This window comes from Harpegnathos saltator, unplaced genomic scaffold, assembly GCF_003227715.2.
Source record: "Harpegnathos saltator strain DR-91 unplaced genomic scaffold, Hsal_v8.6 scaffold467, whole genome shotgun sequence".
Lineage (NCBI taxonomy): Eukaryota > Metazoa > Arthropoda > Insecta > Hymenoptera > Formicidae > Harpegnathos > Harpegnathos saltator.
In genome coordinates, this window is record NW_020230280.1 from 941,587 (window position 1) to 969,241 (window position 27,655).

A 27,655-nucleotide genomic window follows, 5' to 3' on the forward strand; every position below is an offset into this window, starting at 1 on the left:
TACACAGTGCGAATGCAAAAGAGAGAGATAGAGAGAGAGAGAGAGAGAGAGAGAGAGAGAGTGGAACTTGCCTGGTCGCGAGCGGCGCCGGTCAAACTCTGCACCCGCTGGAGCAAACTTTCCCGGGTCTTGGCCGGCGAGGACGGCGCGCTGGTGGTTCTCGAGCCGGGCCTCAGGTTGAGGCTGAGGTCGCCGCCGATGGGCTGCGGCGGTCCTGGAGGCGGCGCGCCTGGAATCGGCGGCTGGGACGGCGGAGGTATCGGGCCCGGTTGAGACTGCAGGGGTCGCTCCGGCACCGCCTGATACGGCTGGGACGAGTCCTGCCGACCCACGGTGGCCAGCCCAGGATCCGCGTTGGGTTCATCGTCGAGCTCTGAGCTCAGGTCCCCTGATGAGAACCTGGAAGACAAGCTATGGTGGTCGTCGTGACAGTGGCAATTTGGTCGGCAGGACCCGCGCATGGACGCTGTCGTATTACCGACTGCTTTTAATGCACACATCGATCGCAGCCAGTGGTGATGCTGATGGAGCGAGGCATGGAGATGACGTCGGCGGTGAGACCGGCGGTCGCGAACATGCGTGCGACGAGCGCCGCGGCTTGTCTATTTCCGTTCCGCGGAATAGACGACCACGGGAGGATCCGAAAGCTTCGGCTTCCCGATAACGATACATTCGTGTGCGCGGACACTTTTTTCTGCTTCCCTGGGTTCTCTTTCCGTTCCTCTCTTTTATTTTTTTTTTTTACTTTTCCATCTCTATAAGCTGGAAGTCCCCGCCGCGCTGGTCTCGCGCTCGGCGAAACGCGCGCCGAGGCGCGAACAATGCGAGATATCCACACGAAGCCGCGTCGTCGTTGCGCATTTACGTCATCGACTCTTTCGCGCAAGTACATGTGCGCGCACATTAGCGCGGATCCGTGCGGTTACTCGTCAAAAGTAAAAGCGGAAGATGAAAGACGCGATATCGCTGGAGCGGACGGCGGGGGAGAGAGCGGAGACGGCGGGAGACGGCGACGTTGTGTTAACGTTACCGTGTGTAAAGCGACATTAGCGCGATGGTTTGATATCGCGTCGAGGTTGCATTTGGGGCAATGCTGGAAGCGGTATTTTTAACGAGCCGCGCATGCACACATCCACACTTGTCCAACACGAAAGGCTCGGGGACTACTATCAATAAGAACATTGAAATACCTGCGTGCTCGGACTCGCCGTTGGTATTTTAGCGCGACGCCTTACATTCAGGTAAGCACCGTTTTCCCAACACGCCTCTCGGACGCGCCACATTTCCTCGCCCCGGATACTCGGACTGATATCCCCTTCACCTCCGCGCGATCGATTAACGGTATTTTTAAAGATAACAGCCTACCGAGGATTACCGTCGTCCCCTTTGCATTCATACTGTTTTATCATTTTATTCATATCAATATCAGTTCTCATCGATTTATCGACGTAGACTCTTGTACTCGACCGTTGCTTAATGTGAACTTTTTCTCATCCTCGTGCGAAGCGTCGCCCGACTAGAAATTTATCCCATTTGGACATTATCCCAATAAGGTAATACCATCGGATCTTAGTAAGTCATGTAACGCAACGTGGACATCAGGATTCATTTAGTAAGGATTCATAGTCAGATCCTTATTGAATTACCCTATGGAATCCGTATTACGTTTCCTTTTTCAAATTATGGCTCCTGATTACTCGCCACGACTATATTGGATGATGACATTAGAAATATGAAATGACGCGCTGAAAATGCTTTCATGTCATTTTCAAATAAAAAGATACAATTTGCATGAAATAATATTTCAGATTGCTTGATCGCATACTTGTAAAATGTTTCGGAAAACATAAAATGAATATCATAAGATCATAAAGTAACAGAAGGTGACAAGACATAAAGTAGTGTTAAAGAGAAAAGTTGCATGTCACGTTAATTTTACAACTATTTATTGACTGCTAAAAAAAGGATAGTTTCTATAGCATTTTACAAATATATTCAAGTGATCCGAAGTGTTTTTTCAATGCGAACATCTTTATATTTGGAAATGACACTCAAAAATTGTTTTGTTGAGTATATTGATAATACAAATCATATTAGGTACAATGAATAAGATCCCGACAAGGAGCCGATTAACTGAACCGTATTATATCATACACTAGGTTGGTACATTAAGGTCCTAGTGTGGACCCAAACATTATAACCTTATAAAGGTCTTCCTTATTCATTTGTCGTTAGGATATTACAAGGACTGACTTACTTAGGATTACCTTTCATTCACCCTATTAGATCACCTTATCAGTATTTAGGCGAACCTGATCAAAATTTCTAGTCGGGCGAAGAGAGACCATACACGTTTCGACTCGTTTTCCAATCGGAGATCGAAACGGAGCAGTGATTCGAAGACGAGTTTAACGAAGCGAGATCGTATCAATGTCAAGAGTCACGCGTCAACGAGATGTTTTCTTCACCGAGATCACGCTGCATCGTATTGTTCTCTTTCCCTCAATTTCCCGCAGCTCGCGTTGCCATGACTTCATCAGGTTCCCCAGGGCGGCGCGTCTCGAGTTTCAGTGACTATCCCAATTTCTAACACTGTAACTTTGATATGTTGTTTACCGAGCGCGACTCAGGTAGGGCGCGCGTGTCCGGCTAATTGGACAGAGGAATCTATTTTCCTTTCACGGACGCGCGCACGTCGTGAGAGCCGGCGAGAGAGCTCGTGGTGGAGCATCGAGATACCGAGCGCACGTTTAATGTTTTAACGACCGATCGTCATCATGTGCGCGCTCGTGTGCGTAAATTTACTCAGCATGAGCGCCGCTCATAAAAGGACTCAGTCTGCCTCCGGTGATGCGATACGCGGACTTTCATCAGGTGTGCCTTTCAACAACGAATCCACTGCGAGAGATAGCGCGGGTGTTTCGCCCGGACCGTTTCCATGCCCGATTTTAATTACACGGATTAGAGGATCCCGTCCCGATTCCGGTAACGGCATGTGAATGCTATTGGCAATTGCGCTGAAAGCCCATTAAGGCGCGGATAATACGATGGGGGTTTAAATTGCGCTGCTCGCAATTGCGTGTCACCTCTCTCGTACTCTCTGGCTCTCTGATGAGACGACGACGAAATAAAACTGCGCTGCGTAAATTATGTATACCAGGTCGACGGGAAGGTCCGATTCGATTCTCGATAGACAACGTCGGACGGGCGACGATGCCGCGTTAATGTTCCGCGGCGAGATCGTCGACGGCGAAGCGTCGCAAACGACGACGACGACGACGACGATGATTTACTCGGCTGACGAATAATGCGTTCCCACTCGGACTCTGAAAGCAAGCTCGACTCAAAGACCGAAATTAACTTTCCGACCGACCTAGTATTTAGCCCGCACATTTTCTCGCAGAATCGCATAACGCCGCAAGTTCCCTGTCTATTGTTTGCGATCGAGAAGCTTTCTACAAATCGGTGAGAAGCCTCTCACGTCGCACTACTTATGACCCGCTGCATGCAGATACCAGATCCCGGCTGGCATTAGCAGATCGATCGACAGTCGCGGGAATAGCGTTTAATTAAATATCTCAGTAATTTGAAATTCTCAACGTACTAACGGGATATGTAAGCGTAACTGCTCGAGCGCTGCTCTGCAGCAATTACCCGCGCTATAATTACAAAAACCATAAGTTACAAATTGGCGGAATGAATCGATACGAAGTTAAATGCCAAGCTTGGAGCGTGGACGCGGCGGTGGCGGCGGCGGCGGCGGCGGCGGCGGCGGCGACGGCGGCGGCGGTGGAGACGGCGACGGCGACGGCGGCGGTGACTCACCTCCGTTTCAGGTAGTTGACATTGGAGGTGAAGGATTGACGAAAACTGGAGAATGAAATGTTGCCGGGTGATGGAGCTGTACCACAGTATTTGGCGCAACCGCCGCGGCCGGTAATCTTGATGGTTACACTGGTCTCGCAGTCGCGATGAAACGGCGCGCGGTTTCGTCGCTCGGGCTGTTAAGCGACCCGCTGGATAATCCGCTCTGGTTCCCTGACGTCGCGACGGGCCGAGGAAGCCGAGCACAGGTCGTTGCAGGTCGATAGATCGGCTCGATGGATCCCCGATGTTCCGATGGGCGGACTCTTTTTCTCTCTCTCTCTCTCTCTCTCTCTCTCTCTCTCTCTCTCTGTCTTTCTCTCTTTTTCTCTCTGCTCAATGCGTCGTGGGATAAACTTCAACGTAAGGTAACCCGAAAAAGGAAAGGATGAAATAAGAGGAGGTGAGGAAGGAGAAAATAAACAATCCAAGTTGAAATCTGCAACAAGTAAAGGGCAGAGGGCGATTGGCAAGCGCGACTTTCAGCGCGGGAACTGCGATCCGTGATTCGTGATCGGCGGTCGTTTCGAAATGAAATTGCGAATACTCGAATAATTGTACGGATTAGCCGTAATACACGATAATATCGTCGGTATGGAATTAGCGAGATTTAATTTCTACGCATTTGAGGCGATACACTGTCGGATCGATTCACCGGTCGGTCTCTCTATTAGAATTACGGTTCATTTGATTCACCGAGATATTCGAGTCACCTGTAAAATAATAACTAAAGCGCGCGAGAACACACTCGTCGGCGGCATTCGTACACTTTACGGATCTAATTCGAGGAGAGCTTTCCCTTCCACTTCGAGTGACTTAAATGAAACGGCCGTGGAACGACACACTTTTATTGTGGGACATCTCTTCGTAATTGGGTCCTCCACCGTATCGGAAAGAGCAAGGTAAGACCGTAAAACTGGCTCCGCGTTTCTCTGACCTTCTTTACGCCGTGCTTTGTGCACAGACCTGCGCGCATTATTACGCTAATAAAAGCAACGTCAAAAACTCGATAAGGTCTAACCTTTCGACGCGTAATACGCGGAACTCGGCGTGCGCGCGGGGTTATTTAATTATATTCCAGAGCGAGACGAGAGAGTCGAAATAGTGACGATAGGAATCAACGGCGGAGCAGGCGTGTCGTTGATAAAGTTTTTCTTTCAAGTCCCAAGTGCCCCCCCCCCGCCCCCGCCCCGGCCGGCGAAAAGTTTCGAGCTCTCCCGATACTAAACTCGAATAAAGAGGAGCGCTTCGAGGGAGCAGTCACGTATCGCACATCGGGGAATAAAAATTACCGGATGTAACCGGTGCGGCCAACGACTCTCTCGTTCTGCATAACGCTCGCGAAAATCGATACTCGGGTCGCGATTTCGCTCGGTTGGAATTTCTCAAATGCTTCGCGGCATCGCGCGCGCGCCGCCTCGCCGGCATTTACGTATTCCCGGAACATACGCGCGGCATGAAAACGTTACTTCCACGGCCTGTCCGTCCCGATCCTATCGGCTGGCGGAGCGCCGTAGTGCCTTCCCTGGAAGAGAGCTCGCGGGGTAATTCTATGCTCACGCGGCGGGAGAAGAGGCGTCGAGGAAGCAATGATACGTTCGGGCTGCGCTCATATTTGTTTCTTGCAACGTTCTCCCCGATAATAGCGCGACGCTTCGCGGAAACGGGCGAACTTCGCGTGTAGCAATCTCCGACGCCTAACTTCCCCGGTGCGCGTTGCTCGGGCGAGGAAACTTCGCTGCTCAATTGGCGAGAGCCGAGCGAGAACGACGCGACGTGTCCGCTCCACGCGATGGGTATCAAGTGTCAAATCGAGAGAAAGTGACAAGGGGAATCCTGCTTCCTCGATTAAATGCGAGCGCGCAAAATCGTCACATAGTTGCAATTAATCTCACCGCAATTGATCTCGGCTGCCACGGGATGTGCGCATATTACACCGAGCTACGACGAGCTCCAATTGGCGCAATTACAAGGATTAAGCGTCTTCCAGAGGATCGCCGTGTTCTACGTCCTGTTTTAATCCTGCCCCCCCCCCCCCGTCTAACTGGGGGGATTTTAGAATCTTGCTATTAAGTGGGAATGAAATTCTCACGTTGTATCTCCCGATCTTCCGCTTCCGGTCATCGATCAGACATCCTGCTCGGGTCGCGACTCGCGAGCGGCGTTACAAGAACTTGCGCAATACACGGAGAAATGTAGTCTCTCGCGCAGTTGAGACGTCTGAAAAATTCGAGATTTCACGGCGTGGCGAGTGCGCGACATGGAAGACGACGGAAGACGGCGGCTGCTCTCGAGGACTTTCCTCGGCGGCGACGAATTTAGGGCGCGCTCCGACGCGGCCGGTGAAAGAGCTTGTGCCCTGCCGTGACAAGAAAACGCATTAAGCGCGCGAAAGAACGCAGCAGCGTCGCGCACGAAAGAGTCGCTCGCGAAACGCGCGTTTACGCTGAGATCGTTCAGGATTCACCACCTCGCGGCGGCCATGACTGCAACTCGGCGAGAAAAAGCGGCTTTCATTAACGTCACGGCGGAAGGGAAAGAGACGTGCGCCACTCGGCTCGGCTCTCTGAGTATGTCAAGTGAAATTCGCTGAAAAAACGAAAATCAATGAAGACGCCGGCTTCGCGAAACGCGCCCTCCGTCGAGCCCCCTTCTATCCGACGGGATTCCGGCTTCCCTCGCGGATCGCGTCCCCGGCGGCGGCTTAAATTGTCGCCCCGCGAGCTTGCCAGCTCCCATTCTCGACTGTCCCCGCGACTATTTATGACTAAACATTGATTGTACTCCGGTCGCCCAAGACACCGGGATCTTGCGCAATGGACGTAAATCCCGAAAAGCAGCGCGCTCGGCTGCCCACGAAAACGCAACACCCTCGGACCTCGAGCGGGGAGTAACGATCCCGCTTATCAACGGCCGTCCGCGCTCGAGCCGAGCGCTCGGCCATCGTTTGAACACGAGCGGTCAGCAGTATCTTACCTCGACGATCTCGCCCGCGAAGACGTTACCTGGAGCCTTCGCCTCTCCCCGATAAGCAATGACCGCGAGCCGATTCGATCGTTACGTCTGCGTTTACGACGTGCAGTTCCGACGGCTTGCTCGTTATCTCCGCGGCGCACAAGGACGTGATACGCGATGAGAAGAGGGACTATCCGGAGCGTACTGAGCGCAGTTACCCGCCGAGGGAGCAAGGGAGAGAGATACTACGTCGTCGAAACTACCCCGCTCGGCGAAGACGAGCGTCACGTGAAAGGTGCCGGCGCGCCACCAGTCTGTCACTCGGCGTACTCCGCGGGGTCGAAGCCGACGCGACGAGGGCCGGAGGGATGAGATTTTCGCGAGCCGGCCGACGCGAGGCTTGACGTGAGGTTTCGCGGACCTTCGCGGACGTTCGCGGAAGAGAGAGGGTTCGGGAAAGCCCAGTTGCACCGAGCCGAGATCGATGCCGGCGTGTAACTGAAAATCCCGTCCCCGACAATGGCAGCGTGTACTATTCTAGCTCGGGTGTAGTGTGAGCACTTACCTGTGTCGCGTGCGTGTACTACCCACTAGTTTGCCGATGAAGCAGTGAGGCTCAGCGGAGACTCGCGAGGGTGTCGCCCGGAGGGCTACTACGGTCGATACGTCGACGCCTGCGCAACCCCTTATCTTCCGCCGACCCCCTCCGCCGTTAACCCCCCCCGTCCCCTTCAGCAGTAGTGCTTACGGGGGCGTTCGCGAGCACCCCTCCACCCCGTCGCGGCTCGTACAACTTCGCGTGAGAGGGGGACACGGGGGGGACGACGGGGTGGTGTAAAAAAGCAAACCACACCACCCCTCCCCCCGTCTTCGTCGCCTGCCCGTTGGTATTCGTGTAAGATTGTTCGGTGCGTGTCAAATACGGTTCGCCTACTTGCCGACTGGCGATGAAACATGCTTCCTATGCGCTCCCCTTCGCACCCCTTCGACGGCCGCATGACGTCCGCGCGACATTCCGGCATTCCCGCCGTTGCCTCGCGGGCGGTGAGACGGCCGGTTACGGGGGAAGAGGGTGGCGGAGATAATTTTCATCGGAAGCGCGCGCGAAGAGGCGGGAAATCGATGTCGAAGGGCCGAGCGCGACGTTTCCTTTTCCGGGGGGTGAGTCACGTCCGGGGGAACGCGGAGATGTGCGTGCTCGAGATCGAATGTTCGTCCGGGCGTTATTAGAAACGTGGGTCTCGACATCGACGAGATGTCCAGCGCGGCCAGTTGTTGTCGACAAAGTACACGTTTTTATATCTCACGAGATCTCGCCTTTGAAAAATGCCGGCGACGTTACCCGCCGCTCGATTCGGTAACATCCTGCCGAGGGGAAGCCGAGTTCTCCCGGACGCAAGTGAAGAATGTTCGAGGATCCCGCGGGACATCCCGCGGATACTCCCCGGGATCCATATTCGTCTCTTTCGTATAACCGTCATCCGCCGGATAACGCGATCGCAAATGTAGAACGCAGCCGGAATACTTGGCCGCACCGTGTTATTCGAACTCACGGCTGCGGGTGAAACTTCGTCGATAATACATCTATATTTGGGGCGATGAAGGCGACGTCGTCGTCGTCGTCGAGAATGTAAAATTCTCATCAATGTTTGACGAGCCCCCTCTCCCCGCGCGGAGAGACGGATGCGGGGAGGATGCGCCGCATATAACGTGCATACTTTGCATTCAAAGACGCCTAGCAGCGGGTCATAGCAGCGCGTTTTAAGGAAACTTCAATCGATACGACCAACTTCCCTCTCGAATGCCCCTTTCGAGGACGAGGAAGAGCGGGGCAAGAAGCCGGGCGCTGTCAGACTTCTCGTCTGGCGGCGGATAATGCGCTCGCGATAAGAAGCGGCGCGGATACGCGGAGAGAAGCTCGCGGTAAATCTGCCGCGCCCTTTACCGCACCGCGCGGACCGCTACGTCGGCCGTTAGCGAAGCGACAGTTCTTACCCGGGCATGTCCGATCGGCGGAATTATTCGCGCGCGATAAAATTACGACTGATGTCACGGTCGGTGCTCCCACGACCAGTAAGATCGCGCATTGTTCCCGTCGTGCTTGCTCCGCAGCGGGCGAAGTACGCCGGTCATTTCTCCGATCTCTCGGGCTCTCTCTCTCTCTCTCTCTCTCTCTCTCTCTCTCGATGCGCTTGGATGTATGATTGATCGCTGGAGCCTCCGGCCCCCCTCGGATACACCCGTATCTCTCTCGTCGCTGGTGTGCGCATTACACGCCAATGATTACACGCCGCTTCCATTGTCTGTCACGCGGACTCTTTGTCTGCTTTGTGATGTCTTAAGTAGCGTCTCGCGAACAGTGGCCGCTGAAGACGACGTGTACGAAAGCGCGAGCGGCAGACACATCGAACGCTCGCTCGCTCGCGTCTGGGAACGCTTGTCCCAGAATGGGCTCGATAAGGGCAGGCCGCCGAGCCACCCTCGAAAGCGATAGGCACGCCTCAAAGATTCGCGCCGACTGGCTTTAATCGCGATAGGTCGAACCAGTCTAGCTCGGGCCGCGCGCGCGGCTCGTTTGTTACAATTTTTCAGCCGCTTCAACCGGTTCCAGCACTTGTTGTCGTACGTCTCATTTTTTGATCGCTTTCGCGTACGGTTGAAGGATGAGTATCCGGGTTCCATTATTCGCGATTTAAGTGTCTAAATTTAGCGCACGAGTCAGCTGTGCGCGCACCGCATTGTACTCGCGCGCTGAAGACTGAAGAATAACAAAGGCATGGAAGTTGATTTTATCTCGAGATTACTTCTGTAAACGTCCCTGTTTGTATAAGGTCTGACATGACGTTGAACGTCGTTAATGCTTCTCAACGCGCCGCAACGTGCCGATGTTCTCGTCTGATCATTCAAATCAAGCAGCACCGGACATAATTAGCACTTGCACGAGTGATTGCTCGGGAACGCCTCGTGCGGTTGGCACACATCATCTCGCGCTGGCCAATCGCGCCAGTTCTTTACGCTTGCCATCGGCTATCGCTCTTCGTTCCTCGCTCCTCGCAACGGTACATTCTCGCGCGTGTCGCCGCCGACGCTACCCTGAAGAGAAGCAACCTACCTGGCTGGCGTTCACTACTCGTTGATACGCCAGAGATCTAAGTTACCAGCCAGTTGCTCGGTCCGTACCGGCCTCTCGTGACGAGATTTTAATAAGGAACGTTGGTCTTACGAGATTTAGAGTAGCGTGAATTCTCCCCGAGCTCTAACGCCCTCTTAGGAATATCGCAGCCGGAAGCTCGAAATAAGCATCGAAATAGTTCAAATAAATGGTAATAAATATGAAATAATGGGAAAAAAATATCGGAAAGTATCAAGAAGATAACTGACACTATGTTTCATTTAAATTATACTCGAAAAAGAAGAATGCACATTCAGGCTTTCGTATTCTCCATACATTGGCTTCATCTTCTTAATCTTTCCCTTATCGCTTCAAGCAACTAGGAAATGTACTTTTTATTTCGGATCCAATGGAAGCTAAACTATTTCGACGACAGATGCAGCAGAAAGTTTCTGTGGCTAAATCTTTACATCCACAAAAAAATAACGGCATAGGTTGCGAAGTTTTTACGAGTTTTCGTAAAAGAATTGAATTTTGTACAAATTCAGATGCGCATTTCGAAAATGTTGATCACTATCTTATTTGATCATTAGCATATTTTTCATCATTTTTTTATCAACAAAATAAAATGAGATGTATTACACACTAATTTCTTATTATATAATTATTTTTTCAAAGGATAATAGGGGGCGTGTGCGTGTGTATATGTGTGCGTGTAAACTTGGCATTCTTTCCTTTCCTTTTTTTTTCCTTTTTAATTAAATGCATCGTTCCTGCGTCATAATGTTACACCCTAACCGAGTTTAAGTCTACATGATAACACTTGATTCATTTTATACAGAGTTCCACGCGATGCATATTAATTAACGACATGCCAGAGAGAGCCAAATTAAATATTTCAACAGGCTATTGAAGTATTTTGTATAAGTGTAAAACTTAGCCATGGAAAAGTATACGATACATGAGAAACTCAAAACGATAGACTAGAAGCGCGTAAACATAAATTGGGGACACATAAAAATATTCGAACGCCGGAGGGAATAAGAATGAAGGAGTCAAGCGAGAAAGCAACGCGACAGACTTATTATAATAACGACACATTTTGTACGATATTTTTGTATCGTTGGTAATTTTGCATCGCTATGGTAATTGAAATATAGTGCAATATAAATGTTCGCGTTATCTTCAGCTAAAACAGTCGGTACTGTCGTCGTTCTTCAATTACCGCCGGGCCCCTTTGGGCCTCCTTGTCAATACGAAAATTTACCCAGGGTTGACTGACAGCGTTACCTCGTCGGTGGTACGGCCAAGCAAGCAGCGGCTCCACCGAAACCGGAGACATGAATGCCCGCATCGCGCAGCACAGCGCGTTGGATGAAGAGGGAATGGCCACTGCGACCACGTCCATCCCCACCAGAAAGCCGAACACCTGAGCGTCCCTGGCAGCAGCAGCAGCAGCAGCTCGACCGGGCGCAGTCATTATTGCGCCAGTCTAACACCCGCCAGCGATCTTCCTCGTCGCGGTCGTACCGTCGCGACTTCTCCGCACGATTTCCGAGACTTCCTGACGGTCGAGCGCGCGGTACTCGACGCGCTTGGCAAGGGCGTGCGTGCGTTTGTTCGTGCGTTCCGCGACGGAAAGACAGGCAGGCAGACAGACAGAGAAGAGAGACAGACAGAGAGAGAGAGAGAGAGAGAGAGAGAGAGAGAGAGAGAGAGAGAGAGAGAGAGAGAGAGACAGAGAAAGAGAGAGAGAGAGAGAGAGAGAGAGAGAGAGAGAGAGAGAGAGAGAGAGAGGAGAACGGCCTCGTGGCACGCCTCGTGGTCGCCTCGCTTCACGAGCGAGCGTACTGATTATCTCTCTCTCTCTCTCGTCACGGTAACCCGGCGGATACGATGAGACTCTTCTCCGGGAACGAGGAAAATGTGACGTGAGAGACTGGCCTTCGGCGGGTCCTTCGGCGAGTGCGACACGCTCTGCGACGCGACGCAGTCAGTACGCGGGCGCGGGTCATCCTGCAAAATGACCGCCGCTCCTCCGGCGAGGATGCTTCCGTCGACGGCGGCGGTGTGCTGCTGGCTCCTGGTGGCGCTCGGTGTCGGCCAGGTGAGTATACCGCGGAACCGCGGCCACGCCGCGGAGAGCCACGGAATCGTTGAACGCGAGGCGTTTCAAACGCGCCAGCGAGCGCGCCGGAAGCCGCGCGCGTTTGTGTGACGCGGATACGTCGTAGTACTCCGTCGAACTGTTCCGCGGGAAACCGGACGGCATTCGCGGGGCTGGGGATTAGAAATGGGACCTGTCGCGCGCATCGGTCCGCCGGGTCGGTCAGAATTTGTGCCGATCTTGTAGCGGAGAAGAAGCGAAGAAGCGACGCTCGTGCGGAAAAATAGTTTCGTGATCGCGCAATGTCCGAGGGAATAATCGATGAGGTCATCCTTGGCCGCTAAGCTCTCACTCGGGTGTCGGCCAACGAGTGACAGACGTGTCTCGCCTGGTCTAGTCGCGTAGTTTTTAGTTATCGTCATGAATAATTAAACGCGAAACCAGTATTCGGTAACCGGGGATCAACACAGAAGTGACAAGAAATTCATTTTAAAATTCACAAGCATAAAGGGAAACGCGATCAGACTGGAATACGTCGTGTATAATTACCGACCACGAGAAATATTCCTCGCCATGTTATGTATTTTTTCTCTCACGGTATTAACGAGAGGAGCGCATATTTGAAATAACATCGAAATGTGTGTGAGAGAGGAGGAGGAGAGATAGATGATCAACAAATTGCCAATGGACAAATGACACATGTAAAATGCGGGTTTAATAAATCAAGAGGAGTCATGATGCAGTAATCGCGTTGGTACATACGCATCGATTAATTCAACGAAGATAAAGACGTTCGATCGCAATAAATAAACGACGCCGCTACTGCAGACGCGTAAACTAATTAAATGTCAAAAGCGAAACTCAGGAGAATGATTCGATGAGAGAGATTTGATAAGCGCGGCGCACCGGCTTGTTATTCATCTTCCCCTCTTGGCCCGTTTATTTGTTCACTTTGTTGACGCGCATAATGCCCGAGACGCTATACGGATAGAACGCGGGGGAAAATCAGAAATGCATAAATCATCAGACGAGAAACGACACTCTGCAACGTTATGCCGTGCTGACTCGAATTACATGCAACCGCGACTTCTCAGCGATGAATATGCAAAATCAATTTATATTTTTAGCAGCGGACGCATATGTTATTCATAAACCTTCGAGACACGACGCTGCGAACGGGCAAAACTTATTATTAGCGTATTACAAGCGGCGAACAATATTCAGACGCTTTCTTTCTCCTCGAGCTGTGTTCTCTTCTTCGGACTTTACGTCGCGAAGTTCCCGGCTCCTTGTTTCCACCCCGTGCCCGCTTCGCGAGCAAAAATCGGGAGGACCGTTCGAGCGGACGGTATACGCGGATATTTTGTCATTTCACATCACTTTACGGTGTTTGCACTCGGCTACGGCGAGCGAGGAATAAGAATGCATCGAGCAGCCGTAACTACTCGCAGACGTCACGTTCTTTCACTGATTTCGATCGCGTGCGATTATGCATCGCGGGCGAATCTCGGCTGCTTAATGTATATGTTTACGGCCGCGTTATTCGTAACTTATTACGTACGGTATTAGCGGCGGACTGCTAATTGCTTCCCGCGGTCTTTGCGCCAATGTTACGCGACTTGACCATCGCGGAATCAGCCGAATAATACATATTATATGTACGTTACAGTTACTCACTTCAGTCCGCCGTTTATCCGTTTACCATAATCTCGACGTTATCTCTCCCTACTTCCCGTTGCCTGTCTCACCGCAGACATTCCCGGCATTTCCCAAGCGGGTGTTTCGCTCGTTTCGTATCACGTGCGAAAGGTATGATTGGCATCGAAATAAATGAATTAATTCGTCTTATTATCTTTCTCGTCGCGCGGTACAACCACAGTTAGGCGTTTTTTCTTCGGACGGCCGAGCGAGCAGCGTTAATGCATGCAAACTAGTTTCTCGATTTCATCGTCCGGCAACAGAAATGTCGTCGCGACAAAAGTCGGGATAACGTGAAAGTACTATCGTCTGAATGCGGCGCGGAACGGTATTTATTCGACACGAGAAAATCAAAGGCGCGCACCTTCGCACCGGTAACGTGTGCGTTATCTCTCTCCGCGTCCGTAGCGTGTCTCGTCCGCCTTCTTCATCAAATCGTACAGACGAATCGAAACGAATCTCGAGCACGGTAGTTTCAAATTCCGTTCTCACTCTCGCGAGTTTTGTAACGATTTTCCCTTCTCACATTTCTTCACCGTTGCATAATTGCCGACCTCTTCCTCATTTTTCAGCCACGAGCTCGGGCCGAATCGCCTCGTCGTCGTCGTCGTCGTCGTCGTCGTCGATCGGCGACGCGACGCGCACCGAAGGGTTAACGCTCCGGCGCGCGCTGCAACTCTCTTTCGTTCGGTCCGAAATGTATCGTGGGACGAAAAGTCCCGAGCCTCGGGGTCCGCCTATTACGAGGTGGAATGCACCTCGTGAACCTCCGTGAGCACGTGTGCGAGTGTGTGCGTGTGCGTGTGCGTGTGCACGGACGTGTGCAACACGTGCGCGGCAGCAGCGACCGTCTCTCTCTCTCTCTCTCTCTCTCCGCCTGAGCAGAGCGCGGCGCGCTCCGAGCGTCCCAAGCTTTATACAGTTAATCAAAAAATTTAATTAACGAGAAGCTGCTCCCGGCTTCATGGGCGGTATGCCGCATTGTTTATCGCGCATCCCACTGATTATCATTTGCTATCACTAACCGTCGTAACCTTTAGTACGTCCTAACCCTCGTTCCAGAACGAGTAGCGCGCGCGACTGCATCCGGCGAGATTCCACCTCGGCCGAACGGAAACGAAACATGCGTTTTAATCGTGCGTTTTTAAACGCGCAGCGCGCCTCCCCTCCTCTCTTGCGCGATCATCTCTCTCGGCGTGTTTTGAGCGAAGCTCACGACGAATTTAACGTTTCGCCGAGCTACCTGCAAATTAGGCTAACAAGCCGAAGAGAAGTCTTCGGCTTGTGTGTCTTCGTCGAGGTGAACGACAAACGGCAGACAAATCTGAGACTGCTAATTGGTCGACTTCACTTCTTCGGCCGAATGCGCCTTTTACCTTTTCCCCCGGCCGATGCCGATTATACCTCGCTTCTTCCCTTTATTGATGTATCAACGTCGAATTTTAAGAGGTTCCCCTTAATGAGAGACGCGCGCACGTACATATCTCTTGCCGGTGAGATCTTTCGAATGGCTGCTCGCGCGGGGACCAACGATGTTATCTGTAGCATCCGACTAACATTTTACGTCTAATTAGACATTTCGTGCCGACGCAATTTCCATAATAGAATAATATAATTAACCCGGACTCTCTCTCTCTCTCTCTCTCTCTTCCTCTTCCTCCCTCTCTTTGTCTCTCTCGATGCGGCATCCATTAGTTTATATTGACGAATGGAGACTAGTCACGCGCGAGGAGAATTTTAATTGCAAACGAGCGCATCCTGAGAAACGCCTGCGAATTAATTGAAAATACATGTACGCGTCTTTCTGCGCGAATTTTCCCTTTCCAGCGTGTCCGCAACAGCTGGGAACGTTACATCGTGCGCCAGGCCCCGATAGTAGGCGGCCTTACTGAGCTCGCGGCCTTACTACACATAGTTCTACTTATGCTACTGTATTAATATTTATGAGGTCCTCGAGCGCACGCACGTACACGCCCGGACACACGTACGCACGCACGCACGCACGCACGCACGCACGCACGCACTCACGCACTCACGCACGCATACGTACGTTACCGATATTATACAGCGAGATAGCGCGTCCTATATAAAGCTACGCGGGAAAGTGATAAATTCGGATCATTACGTAACTAGCCGCGCACACTTTTGTAAGACGGCTTATGTAAGTCTCGTCGGAGAAAACGAAAGAAATATTCCTCGCCGGCGAGCGGGCGTTCAATGACGCATTATGCCAACTCATTATCCGCGCGCGCGCGCGCGCACACACACACACACACACGTGCATTCGCAACGCTGTCGTTGGCAAGTCAGACAGTGGGTAGAAAGAATCTGTGACAATCGTCCGTACGACGAATCTTAATTGCAATGTAACCACCAATGGACGGCCAATGGATATCCCACGTTGGAAAACAAAGGAACTGTCGTATATGAAGGTACAAAATGTCCCGTCGGAGTGTGCGCGTCGGTTCATTTACGTGCACTCCCGAACCGGTTTGCGGCAGATCAGCCAGGTAAACGGATTCGGGGTAGCCTCGGAGCGCGCGCGAAAAAGCGTCGCGATATCACATTGTGCGAGTGTGTTTTGCACCGACGCTAGAGAACGCTTTTATTAATCGCGCACGACCGAGAGCGGTTCTGCCGCACGGAAACATTAGCGCTGACGGACGGCGGCATTCGCATCGCGCGCGTCGCGCGCGCTCGTTAGGTCCGCGCGCTCCGCCGCCGGAGCGTCTGATTTTTGACATTGTAGAATCGCCGTATTGCGACAGCGATCTCGCTCTCAGCTTCTCCATCTCATGTGCGAGCGTGCGTGCGTGCGTGCGTGCGTGCGTGCGTGCATGTGTGCGTGCGCGAGACCTTACCGCCGCTCTCGCGATGCGGTGTGCGTGCGTGTGAGCAACGTCGGATGAGCTGGTCGTAAACGCGCAGCGCGCAACCACCTCCTCAATGACGACGTATCAGATCGCGCAAGGTAAAATCAACCTAGATTATTTAATTCATGCGTCACACACATGCCTGCGGTCTCTGGTGGCCGCCGCGTGTCCCCGATATCGCGAGTGCCCCGATCGCCCGTGGAAAATCCTCTCCGTCACCGCGTTCGCTGGCGAGCCTTGCATCGCACGCGATCGCACGATCGCGCGCGCGCGAGAGAGAGAGTGAGAGGGGGGGGAGGGGGAGAAGGAGAATCTTTCGCGAGAGAGTATGTGCACGCGCACATCCGTCTTTAATATTTTACGAGATGATACTAAATCATCGGATGAAATCGCGATTATCCCGAGATACATCCTACCTTGCTCGTCGCTTATTCGTAAATTACTGTTACTCCGGTAGCCGATAAATCACCGCTGTATAAATAGCGGCGTTTGTTAGTCTCTCATCTCGCGAACAGCGAGCGAGCGAGAGAGCGAGAGAGCGAGAGAGCGAGAGAGCGAGAGAGAGAGAGAGAGAGAGAGAGGAAGTTCGCTCCTGCGCGCGCGATAATTTTTCCTCCTCTGTTTACACGCGCGCGAGTGTTTCTCGGCGCGAGTGCGCGCGAGCCGATAACTTTTCGCTCGTGTCCGCCGCCGTGGCCGGCGAGCGAGCGAGCGGCGGCAGCGGAGCGCTAAAAACGTTGCGCGGGATTAATGCAGCGTGCCCTCGGCGCGTGCATTAACGGGCGTCGCGATGTTACCCTACCGGGCGATCTCAGGACGTTGTTTTGCTGAAGGCCGATTGACATGTCTGCACGCGCGCGCGGTCGCGCGGCAGATCGGAGCTGCGTTTAGCCAACACACACACACACACACACACACACATTAACGTATCTCGCAGCGCTTTATTTTATCGCGTCGCGGAATTTACTGTCGATAGTCCACTCATTAAATCCGCCGGACGCCGATGTGTAAATACGTCCGCCGCTGGAGAAGGCAGCCCTTAAGTTACAATCTATTCAACGTGCAACATAATATCGTAAATCGGACGCGGGACCGCGGCGGCGAAACGTAAAGTAGAGTGTCTTTATCACAACTGGCCGCCGCGTGTGCCGTTTAAACGTACGGCGAAATGGCGCAAAGCGGCGATCGCAACAAACAGCGGCCTTTTCGTACGGCTATGAATACTCTCGTTTCCATTCGTGTCGAATCGCCTCGCGTAGATTACCGCGGCCCGCGCGCAGTTAGCCCTCGCGCGTTTGCTTAATGGAAATCTTTACAGCGGCACCGAACACATTTCTCCACGGCGCGGCGAGTATTAACGAGAGGCCGCCGCCGCCGCGGGAATTATTCTCATCTCGGCCCGCGAGACGGGCGTAAATTGTTAATCCGTTTAGCCGTATACACCGAGTACACGTCTCTTCGGGCGCCTCGAAACGACGAGAAGTATCGCCGACTTTTTCCACACGGAACGCGCCTCTCGTCTCTACGGAGACGGAGCGAGAGCCCTTTGATATCGATACAGCGATGGAGAAACGTTAATTAGCGCAAGGCGCAAGGCGCCTTCGGACAGAAACGTGGTGGGAGCGTTCGTCCGAACGCGACGCGACGTTGAGAACGGCGCACGGCGAATTAATTACTCCGGACACGTGACTATCGCTCTCGGTAAGACGGCTCGCGAGACGCATGATGGCTGCGTGATATCGGGAATCTCCCACGCGCGCGCGCAATTGTATTCGGCCGAGAGAGCAGAGAGCGCAGAGAGCCCGTTTCGCAGGCGAGTCGAGATCGGAAACACGACGCGCGTCTCTCTTTCTCGCCGATCGCCGTCGTGTCCATTTTCGGAGCCAACGACCACGGACCGGATAGTTTCTACGGCCTACGCCGCGCGTACGGCCTACGTTCGGCCACGATAATAAGTCTTTTCTTTAAGGTTGCGAAAGTGCGCGCGCGCGCGCGCGCGAGAGGGGCTCCACGGCAATGCGCAATATCCCCGGCCGATCGGCCGTTACGGCGCGTCACCCGTTGCGCGTCGCCGGTATATCGGGAATCGATAGCGAGGGACCGCGCGCGGCGCCGCGTAAAATATCGTCTCGTCTTGATTTTAGTTCCACGTTACTCGCTCCGGCGAGTCCACCGTGATTGTGAGCGGAGTAAACCTCGCGGTTTATCCTGCGGTAAACACACCGACCCGGCCAATCGAGCCGCGCTCGTCGTATCGGCGCGGCGCCGCGCGAAGCCCGCGAGCTTAATCCCTTGACTGGCAAAAGCTGAATCGCCGCGGCCGAGCTGGCTAAAAGTGGATTTTCAACAGTTGAACAAATGAAAATGAACATGAGAATTTGATGCTCAAGGCTCAGCCTCAGCTGAGCTGTTTACGTACATACAAAGTCACGATTTTGCAGAACAATGGACTCGGGGAATCGTAATACTTATTTTATCGAAATAAAGAAGAGATTCAATTCAGCGAAAATACACAAGTGACATTCGTCACTTCTAAAGTGTCTAAAATTCACCGCTGCAAAGAGCGACTTTAAAAAGCCCAAGAAGAACCAAAAATATCACCTTTCAAAGTGTTTTGTTTTTCAAAACTTTTACATGTTTCGCAATTCTAGGCGTTGGACCTACCTGAATTTTGAGGCTTACCGTTGAATGAGAGCGAGCCCAAAAACCTAATCCAATACCTAATTTTAGAAATAACGAACCACCAGAAGTCTCAAAACGCCGTATAGCGCCCCACAGTCAAGGAGTTAATAACTGAGAGATATCCATGGGGAGGCGATGAGCGAAAGCCCTTGAGCAAATTACAGCGGCCACTTTGTATCCTCGGATATTGAATTATCCTCAAGGCGGGAATATCGGGGGCGCTTTTAACGAATGAAGAACGGCCGTTTATCTCGTCTCGTCAAAGGAGCTAGTGCTCGTTATTCGACGAGGTTGAGTAAATTTTCACGATGCGACGAGTATCCGCCGATAATCGCGACAAGTCGCGATTTTGGCGCGAGCTGCAGCAATTCGGACATCTGAGATATTCAGGATGAGGTGAACGCGCCTGAAGAAGAAACGACGGCTCGAACGCGTGCTCGCTAGGGATCAAGCGATGCGTGAGCATGCAAAAATTACGCGATCAGGAAATGGCTGGCTGTTCCTGCGGCTCATCAAGCCTCGCGTTACGTGATTTATGTACGTAGCCATCCAGCGGTGACGCGAGTCTACCTGGCAGCAGGGATTGTCTCTCAGCGTCAGCCTTCGCTCCCTCGTTCGTAGAAATCGACTGCAACCTGCTGACTAATCGTTTAATTATATACCGGGCGCGGATCGCGAGTATCCGCGCAAATTCCAGACGTGACAGTCATCTCGATTCCAGACTGGCTCGACGTGATCTGCTTATACGCAGAATAGCGCGAGAGCGCGCTGTTGCTATTTCCGATCCGCAATCCGCGAGAATGGAGATTTTCATCGTGTCGGTTATTTCGTCGACGACAGTCGCGCTCATCGCGTTGAAATTCCATCAAATAAGGCAACGTGACAGTGTAATCTCCTTAAAGCTACGCACAGCTACAGCTGTAAGAGAGAAGCTCCCGAGAGCGATTCTCTCGAGCCAACGGAATGATGTTTACCAGCCTGGAAAAGCAAGCGCGAAGGTAAAAATCGGAGCGCTCGGTTCCGACAGCAGGAACTCGGCCACGTTTAAAATATTCTTTTGCACAGAGGCTCGTGCCTCTAACAAGAGCACAATTTGTGCGGAAGGACGTTGAAAAGACGAGAGAGGTGCAGCGCCGTTTGTAGCGGGAGTAAAACGACGATAGAAATTCCGCGAGAGGTGAATCGATCCGCGGCCGCTCCTCGCCTTGGGGATTTCTTCTCTCCGCGATATGACAGAATCAACGAGGCGAGGGAGAAAGAGAGCGGAGGGTGCCGGCGGGGCGGGAAGAGGAGAGATAAAAGAGGCACGCGGGCGTAAAAATATCGGTCTCGCTCGTCGAACGTGGCGAACGTGGCGTTACGCGATTTGCGCCGGAAAAATCCGCCGCTCGGGAATTACGCATGGCTTCAGCGTTACGAGTTCTCTGACGTATCGGCGCGAGCGGAAACGCCGCTGACGATGACGATCGCGCGGCGCGTACTACGCGCGCGTACCGCGACGGGCACAATGCGTCGCGCGATTTCACCGCGCGCTTTCATTACACACTTGTCCACACTTATCATCGGAGATGTTGCTAAATTGCGACAACGAAAGCGCGAGAACGCGCCAAATGCATCGCAAGATATCACGAGGCGCTCGCTCGCGCGCGCGCGCGCCTCATAAATTTGAAAACAGAAAACAGAAAAGAGGAGAGACCGGAGAGGGAACGCGCTCTGGGTATGTAGACCGTGATAAACGTTTCGCGAGCGCGTGCACACGCGTGCACGCGAGCGAACGTGCGTGCAATAAATAACACGCGACTTTATCAGCGGGCTCGCATGCGCCCGTGGAAACGAGAATGAGCAGGCTGAGATGGAGAGAAAACGCGCGCGAAAAGTCTCGAGGCGGTCGCCGCGCCGAGGCCGAGTCGCAGGTCGAACGAATTCGGTCGGAGGAAAATGCCCGATCGCTCTTCGATAGGATCTTGCCGGGCGGTCTGGCTTGTGCAATTCTGTGACCTGGCGATTGATTATCCTTTCTCGCGTTATATAACCGCGTCCGCACCGCAGACACAGCCGCGCCGTGTCCCGCGGAACGAGAGAGACGAGAGAGAGAGAGAGTCACGTAGTGGCTTTTATTATATTATTTATCCGACGCCTATCAATTTAGGTGTTTCAGGATTTAGCCACGTGACTTTATTACAGGTCTATGTCGCTATTTAAGCGCCTACGGCGCGATTATCGTCAATAACTCGCGACTTTGAATCAATAAAGTTACGGGCGGGTTGTTTTGCGCGCTTCGCGCGGAGTGTGGCGTTCGCGTAGGCGAGCTGGATCGCGGCGTGAAAAATCGGCGGAATAATAAAAGATCAATCTCTCGCGATTAACTCTCTCACGGGGGAAGTGTGTAATTTCGAGAAGAATGGCGGTGAATACTGTGATTACGAATGCATGTAGGGCGCGTGAGGTCCATCACACGTGCCGCGCAATTTACGCATTTACGCATGACGGTATCGTCCGGGCAAAAACGGTTCTATCACCGCGCGAACACGCCGCTTCGCGTATGCAACGCACGATGGAACTCTCCCCCCCCCCCACCACCACCGCCACCACCACCTGCCTCGTCGCTGGCGCGGTGAAAAGAACCGTTTGGAAAAAAGAAAAAAAGAAAAAAAAAGAAGGGCACGCACAAATCGACGTGGTCGTGTACGTGTTCATACGAGATAATGATAGCGTATCGCTCCTTTTTATTCCTCTCGCGGCACGCTTGCCTGGTTCCTTCAGCAACGGGTCTCTCGGGAAACCTGAACTTCGACGAATTATTACCGCCAAGATATAATTGCCAAGAAAGCGGACTTTCATTCAATTTTGCAGCAGGTCGCGACTTTGCATCTCGGAACGTTGTGGCTGACGAATAAAACGACCCAAGGGAGACCCTCCTCAGTCCTTCTGCGTGGTCTCTTTGTTGAAAATTCGCTCGATCTTTCGCGAGAACCTGCGTTTCGGTGATTTGAACGATGAAACGTTCTCTGGACTATAAGCTGACGATTCACAAGAATCAGCTGGGTTGTCCACTCGTGGCTGCGACGCCGACGCCGACGCGACGCGAGATTGTCGTTTTGGCCCGCATCGCATTTTGACGCGACGACGCGTTTCGTCGGGCTTTTGTCGCGGCTCAACAACGCCCGCACCGCCGACAGCTCCGGCCGTTTGATATTCCACTTGGTGAACTGACATTAAGCGGACGCTCTTGTAACTTTTGATTGACGCGACGATAGTAAAACATCGGCGATAGCGGAGCGAGGCGCAGGATTAGTGGCCGGGCCGGCCGAAGGCGCTGCACGTCCTTGGTCCGCTGACAATTCATGGCTCGCTACGGGAGGGTTAAACACTTGACGTCGCATGATCTATACAGAGCTTATACCCGGTATATATGCCCATGGCAGTCGGCAAATCAGGTATGTCAGTGGAGATCGTGATTTATGTCTGCGGTTCGGCCGCGGGCGAGATGTCGGGACGAAATCGTCGAAGCGTTATTCACGCTCCGCGCGCTCGCGAACGCTCTCGCCGCGCGCGTTGCGCTGCGCTGCGCCGCGATGCGATGCGATGCGATGCGATGCGATGCGATGCGCTGCGCTGCGCCGCGCCGCGCCGCGCCGCGCCGCGCCGCGCCGCGCTGCGCTGAGCGGCGCTGCGCCGCGCTAGAGATAGCGTCGTCGTAAACGCGCGAGCGTGCGCGAAAGTTAAGGCCGTGGCGAGACCGCAAAAGGAGAGCGTCAACCCTTAACGGCGCAACGTCTGACTCTTTAATGGTCAAGAAAAATGTCCCGCGGACAAATGCCGAGCGTGATGCATCGCGCTCTCGCGCTCGCTGTCGCCGCGCCGATGGCATTGTTAGGTCGACGGGCGGAAAGCAAATATCGGCCAAACGCGCGAATCGATGTTTCAGATCGAAGCGAGAAACCCTGGGATGGGAAACTTGAAGCACGGAGTCAAGAAACTACCACTCGCTCCCAAAAGCTTTTGCTTTTTGACGCACAATGTATTCTTTCGTAAATCGTTGTTATACAATTTTCGATCGATATAAATAAATATGAATTTTCATTTATCCGCCGCCGACGAATATTATATTCCTCGATCGAGAGTCTCAATTGAAATATAACCGGGGATACCGACCTCCGCCACTTTAGAAAGCTCTTGCACATTGTCATTCCTGATCCCCCCGCAAAGGATATCGCCTGACGTCTCGCGACAACATTGCACGCGTTCACGTATGCTCATATCAAGCTCACAGCAAGCTCACTTGTAGCTTCATAGTGACGCGGCGAGGTGAAATTATTGAAACGTTCTTCACGCACTCCGAGTGCCGAGTGTCTGCGCGCGCGCGCGCGCGCGCGCGCAGACACACACACACACACAGACGCGAATGCACGACGTGCATTACGCGCACGCACGAAATGGCATTGTCGTAAAATCGCGGGCGTGTATGAATCCTATCTGGAAGCCGGGGAGTTGTAGCGAGACTACAAAGGAAGAGAGAGCCTCGCGCTTCAGGAGGACTAGACGGGTTAGAGGCCTACCTGGAAGAGCCATTGTCGCTTCTGGATTCGCGTGGAGTAAGAGCTGCTTCTCCGAGCAACGGCGAAGGAGCTGACCTTCCCTCGCGATTTATGGCGCTAATATTCATTGACACCGTAGAAAAAATACGGACTCTTCGCGTCCGCTTAAAGAGGATTATTCTTGTTGCCTTTCGGTGTTGCGTTGCGACCCTAAGCTGTGTCTGCAAAAATACGCGTACAAAGACTGGGCTCTGCTAGACGCGCGTGTGTGCGCGCGCTCGCGCGCCCATCGCAGATTTTTCGCGCTTTACTGAGAGACTCATCGTCGTCGAATAATGATTATTGCATCGTAAATCGAGGAGGAAAACGGCAAATGGGTCCCTTCAAATGGCCGCTCGGTTTTTGCGCGAGCGGACCAGACGAGTGGCGTATACGTATACGCGGCGCGCGGTTAAATCGTCACGATGAGATTGTCGGCTTCTCTCGCTTTTTTTAACATCGTACTTTCACTTTTCTCCGCGAGCTCCACGCAGCTGCGGCCGCACACCGCGCCATGAATGGAAAGGCTCGCATGCGTACACTCCGTCTTTTTCAAGACGCGCAAGAACGTCCCGTTAAAGAAACGATTGCACAAGAGCGAAATTCCAGGGTTGCCCCTTATTTGAGCGCGGCAATTTGCGTCTCGTTGACGGCGCCGCGATTACGGCGGCAAGATGCTCGCCGTTTTCGGAGGGTCTTCGTCGCTGCACGTCCCGAAAGTTCGACGTGTCGAGTCGCGTAAATGAGAACTTTCAGTTCGTCCTTTGTGAAAGAAGAAACAAGATTGTCAAGAAGATCGAGAAAAAGATTCATATCGTTTCTCGCAAATTGCTTCTTCTCGCTTTCTGAAAATTAATATCGAAAATCCTTTTACCTCTCAGTTATCGTATTTACACGTGAGACGTGACATAAATCAATCATGTCTTCCTCTCGAGATCGAGATCGCGCGCATTAAGCGGACTGCGTAACTCTCAATGTCACGATAAACAGAAGAAGCTTTCCAACTTCAATCGAACATCGAGCGAAATCGATCTCGGATAACGAACGAAGTGTAAAATAAGAGAGCCTCGGAGAGAATCGACCGCACGGTAAGAGAGATTTGCGTAGGAATAACTGTAAAACGGTATCTACTTTGGCGCCATTATGCAAACGCATTGCCACCGGAGCAATGCGCTCTTTGCCATTCCTTACGGGACTGTAAAATCGACTCGAGTGGGAAACGATTTGTTCTTTCTCTTAAATTATGTTGTTCGCAGAAGTACACGCGATCCCCGCAGTACGCCGGCTATTCGAGCGTATCTGAATCCATCACGCGGTCTTCGGTATGTATGGGCGGCCCGTTTCAATGTTGTTACAATGAAAATTCCAGTCGCGGGAATAATAAATACTCTAAGTAGATAAGTATACCGGGCGCGCGCGGTACGGAGAATGCTCTCCCTCTCTCTCTCTCTCTCTTTCTCTCTCTCTCTCTCTCTTTCTTTCTTTCTTTCTCTCTCTGCTCGCTCGCGCGCCTGCAGGATCCACGTAATATCCACCTGCTCGAACGCCGGGCATTATTCTATCCTCCTATCGATTTCGACGCAGGTGGTGAAGGTAATAAGTATCGCCATCCTCGCGGCGTATAATCGCAATAATTTAATGCGATTCACTTTCGCTGTTCAATGACACCCGCGTGCGCGCACGCGACGTCCTCGACATGGCCGAGGCGTGTCGCGCTCTTAAACCGCGAGTTGCCAATCAAATTTTGTCGCACACATGACATCGCAGGTCGATACTCGGCGATACTCGACCGCCGAGGCAAACCATTCGCGAAACGTGAGGTGTGATTTTCGCACACGAGGTGCGTTCTCTCCTGTTGAAATGAAGGTTTAAGTCCGCGAGACAATAAACCGTGCAATTTTACAAATGGCCCGGCCGTGTTGCTTCTCTTGCCCGTTGATGACATTTGATTCTCACGTCGCGCATTGTGCGCATTATCGTCCCCTTAAAATGTGTCTCGCGTGTACACGCACACGGCGAGTGTGAGCGCCTCCCGGCGCGTGTAATTTACGTCACATTCGAAGAGCAAATATCTCTCGTGGAAGAGTGAGATTTATGCGCGCCTACGAAATCGCAACGCGTTTGCGCGCTCGCGCTTACGCACGCGCGCGCGCGCGCGCGCACGGCTGAGAAATTATTTTCTTCCTCGGTCGTTACGTTTCGGTTAATACGTTCCCTCTTAGATTATCAAGTCGGGCAAATATACGGTCGTAAATGACGCGCGCCGGGAATGCGAGGACAAAGGAGCCGAGGCGGCGGCATCGACCAAGTAGGATTTCCTGCTCTCCGGATGCGCGCGCGTTCGGTATCGCGCACTCTTCCCTTCGTGCGCTCGCTCGTGAGAGAGAAAGAGAGAGAGAGAGAGAGAGAGAGAGAGAGAGAGAGGGAGGGGGGGAGAGAGAGAGAGAGAGATCGTCGATAACGATCGAAGATAACACGCAAAACGATATCGTTCGGCCATTCGACTTTTCAAATCGCGATAAACTCACGGTGCTTTAATCCCCCTCCACCCGTCTCCTACAAGCAGATTATTAATTGGACGGCTTTTATATATAAAAGGGCCCAGACGCCCCTATGTCATAACTGTGAGAAACAGGCTTCTAAAGTTCTCCTCGGAGACTAAGAATGTTGCGGCGTTCTGCGCCGCGAGGATAACTTGGGTCGCATTAACGCGAGGATCAATTCATTTCACCGCGACCGCACTGGGCGGTATTGACAATTTGTGAATGAAATTTTTCGTTAAGCGAACGAACGGCGAATTAAATGGACGAAAATTCGCGTGTGTGGAAAAGACGAATTTATTCAAATTTAACGGACATGTGCGATTTTCACGACCATAGGATATTTTTTTCTCAAGCGCACGCGGATATGTCACGTTGAAAACGGGAGGTCGCGATGCACAGAGACCACACACATACATACCGTAAGAAATGATGTGTTAAATTTAACATGTTTCACGTGTCTCAAATCATCCATTCTCATTTATGCGTTAATTTAACATATAGCAAATATGTTAAAAAGTAACACGCATAATATGTAAAAGATTAACACAAAAATTTAACATTCGAATGCCGCCAAGAAGATCATAGTTTGTGTTAAATTGACATACAATGAATGTCACTTCAACATTAGGGAAAAGTAATGATCTATGATTTGATGAAATGAAAATGTTAGATTGACATAATCTATGTGTTAAAAGTCCAATCTTTATATAATATAACACATGATAACTGTTATAATGAGAAAATTAACACATTTTAGGTGCTGACTTTAACATATAAAGTATGTCAGAGCAAGAATTCATGCATTTACATATAAATTGTGTTATTTTAACATTTGAAAATGCTATTTCAACATTTGAAAATAGTTAATCTTAACTTAACACAAGAAAGTCTAAGTAACACAACAACGATATGTTACATTAACGCACGACTGTGTAGAAAATTTAACGCAAAACTTTCTACGAACAAAAAGTTTTAGGAAAAGTACGAAATGTTTTTAACCGTGTACACGGCGCGTTATTACTTTCACCGGAGAGGAAAACTCCAGCGAGGCTGGACGTCGAATTTCCCGATTAAAATGTAACGCGGCAAGAATAGAGAGTCGCCTCGGAATATCCCCAATGTATTTACGAGAAATTCCCGCAACTCGGAGCAGTTAGGAGCGCATTCTTACGCGCGGCAGTTGTCCGTTTCTCGGACGATTCCCTCGTGACGCGCCGTCGCTATCACCTCTCTCGTGACGCAAA

The 27,655-nt window shown here is 51.9% G+C and overlaps 2 protein-coding genes and 1 long non-coding RNA gene across 6 annotated transcripts in view; 1 reads left to right on the forward strand and 2 right to left on the reverse strand.

Annotated features, from left to right (window-relative positions):
• Nucleotides 1-1,179, reverse strand: part of Syn (synapsin) — a 39,845-nt gene extending 38,666 nt beyond the window's left edge. The window contains exons 1-2 of the mRNA XM_025302055.1: nucleotides 479-1,179; nucleotides 72-399 (exon numbers count right to left, since the gene is read on the reverse strand). Of these exons, the coding sequence (XP_025157840.1) occupies nucleotides 72-399; nucleotides 479-672 (522 nt within the window). The 5' untranslated portion in view covers nucleotides 673-1,179. The remainder of the gene's footprint in view (nucleotides 1-71; nucleotides 400-478) is intronic.
• A 2,848-nt stretch (nucleotides 1,180-4,027) lies between these two features.
• LOC112589316 (uncharacterized) lies at nucleotides 4,028-7,446 on the reverse strand. Of its 2 annotated transcripts, none has more exons than XR_003113451.1 (2): nucleotides 7,385-7,446; nucleotides 4,028-4,303 (listed from the first exon to the last, which is right to left on the reverse strand). It is a non-coding gene; the product is annotated as an uncharacterized LOC112589316 (long non-coding RNA). The 2 variants fall into 2 exon arrangements; XR_003113450.1 differs by lacking the exon at nucleotides 7,385-7,446 and adding an exon at nucleotides 6,841-7,363.
• A 4,231-nt stretch (nucleotides 7,447-11,677) lies between these two features.
• Nucleotides 11,678-27,655, forward strand: part of LOC105185000 (uncharacterized) — a 32,195-nt gene continuing 16,217 nt past the window's right edge. Inside the window, exon 1 of one of the 3 annotated variants that reach the window (XM_011144183.3) lies at nucleotides 11,678-12,038. In XM_011144183.3, coding sequence (XP_011142485.1) covers nucleotides 11,955-12,038 — 84 coding nt within the window. In that variant the 5' untranslated portion in view covers nucleotides 11,678-11,954. Of the gene's footprint in view, nucleotides 12,039-16,567; nucleotides 16,708-27,655 lie in introns of those variants that run through there. The other 2 variants (XM_011144182.3, XM_025302033.1) reach the window with 2 other exon arrangements.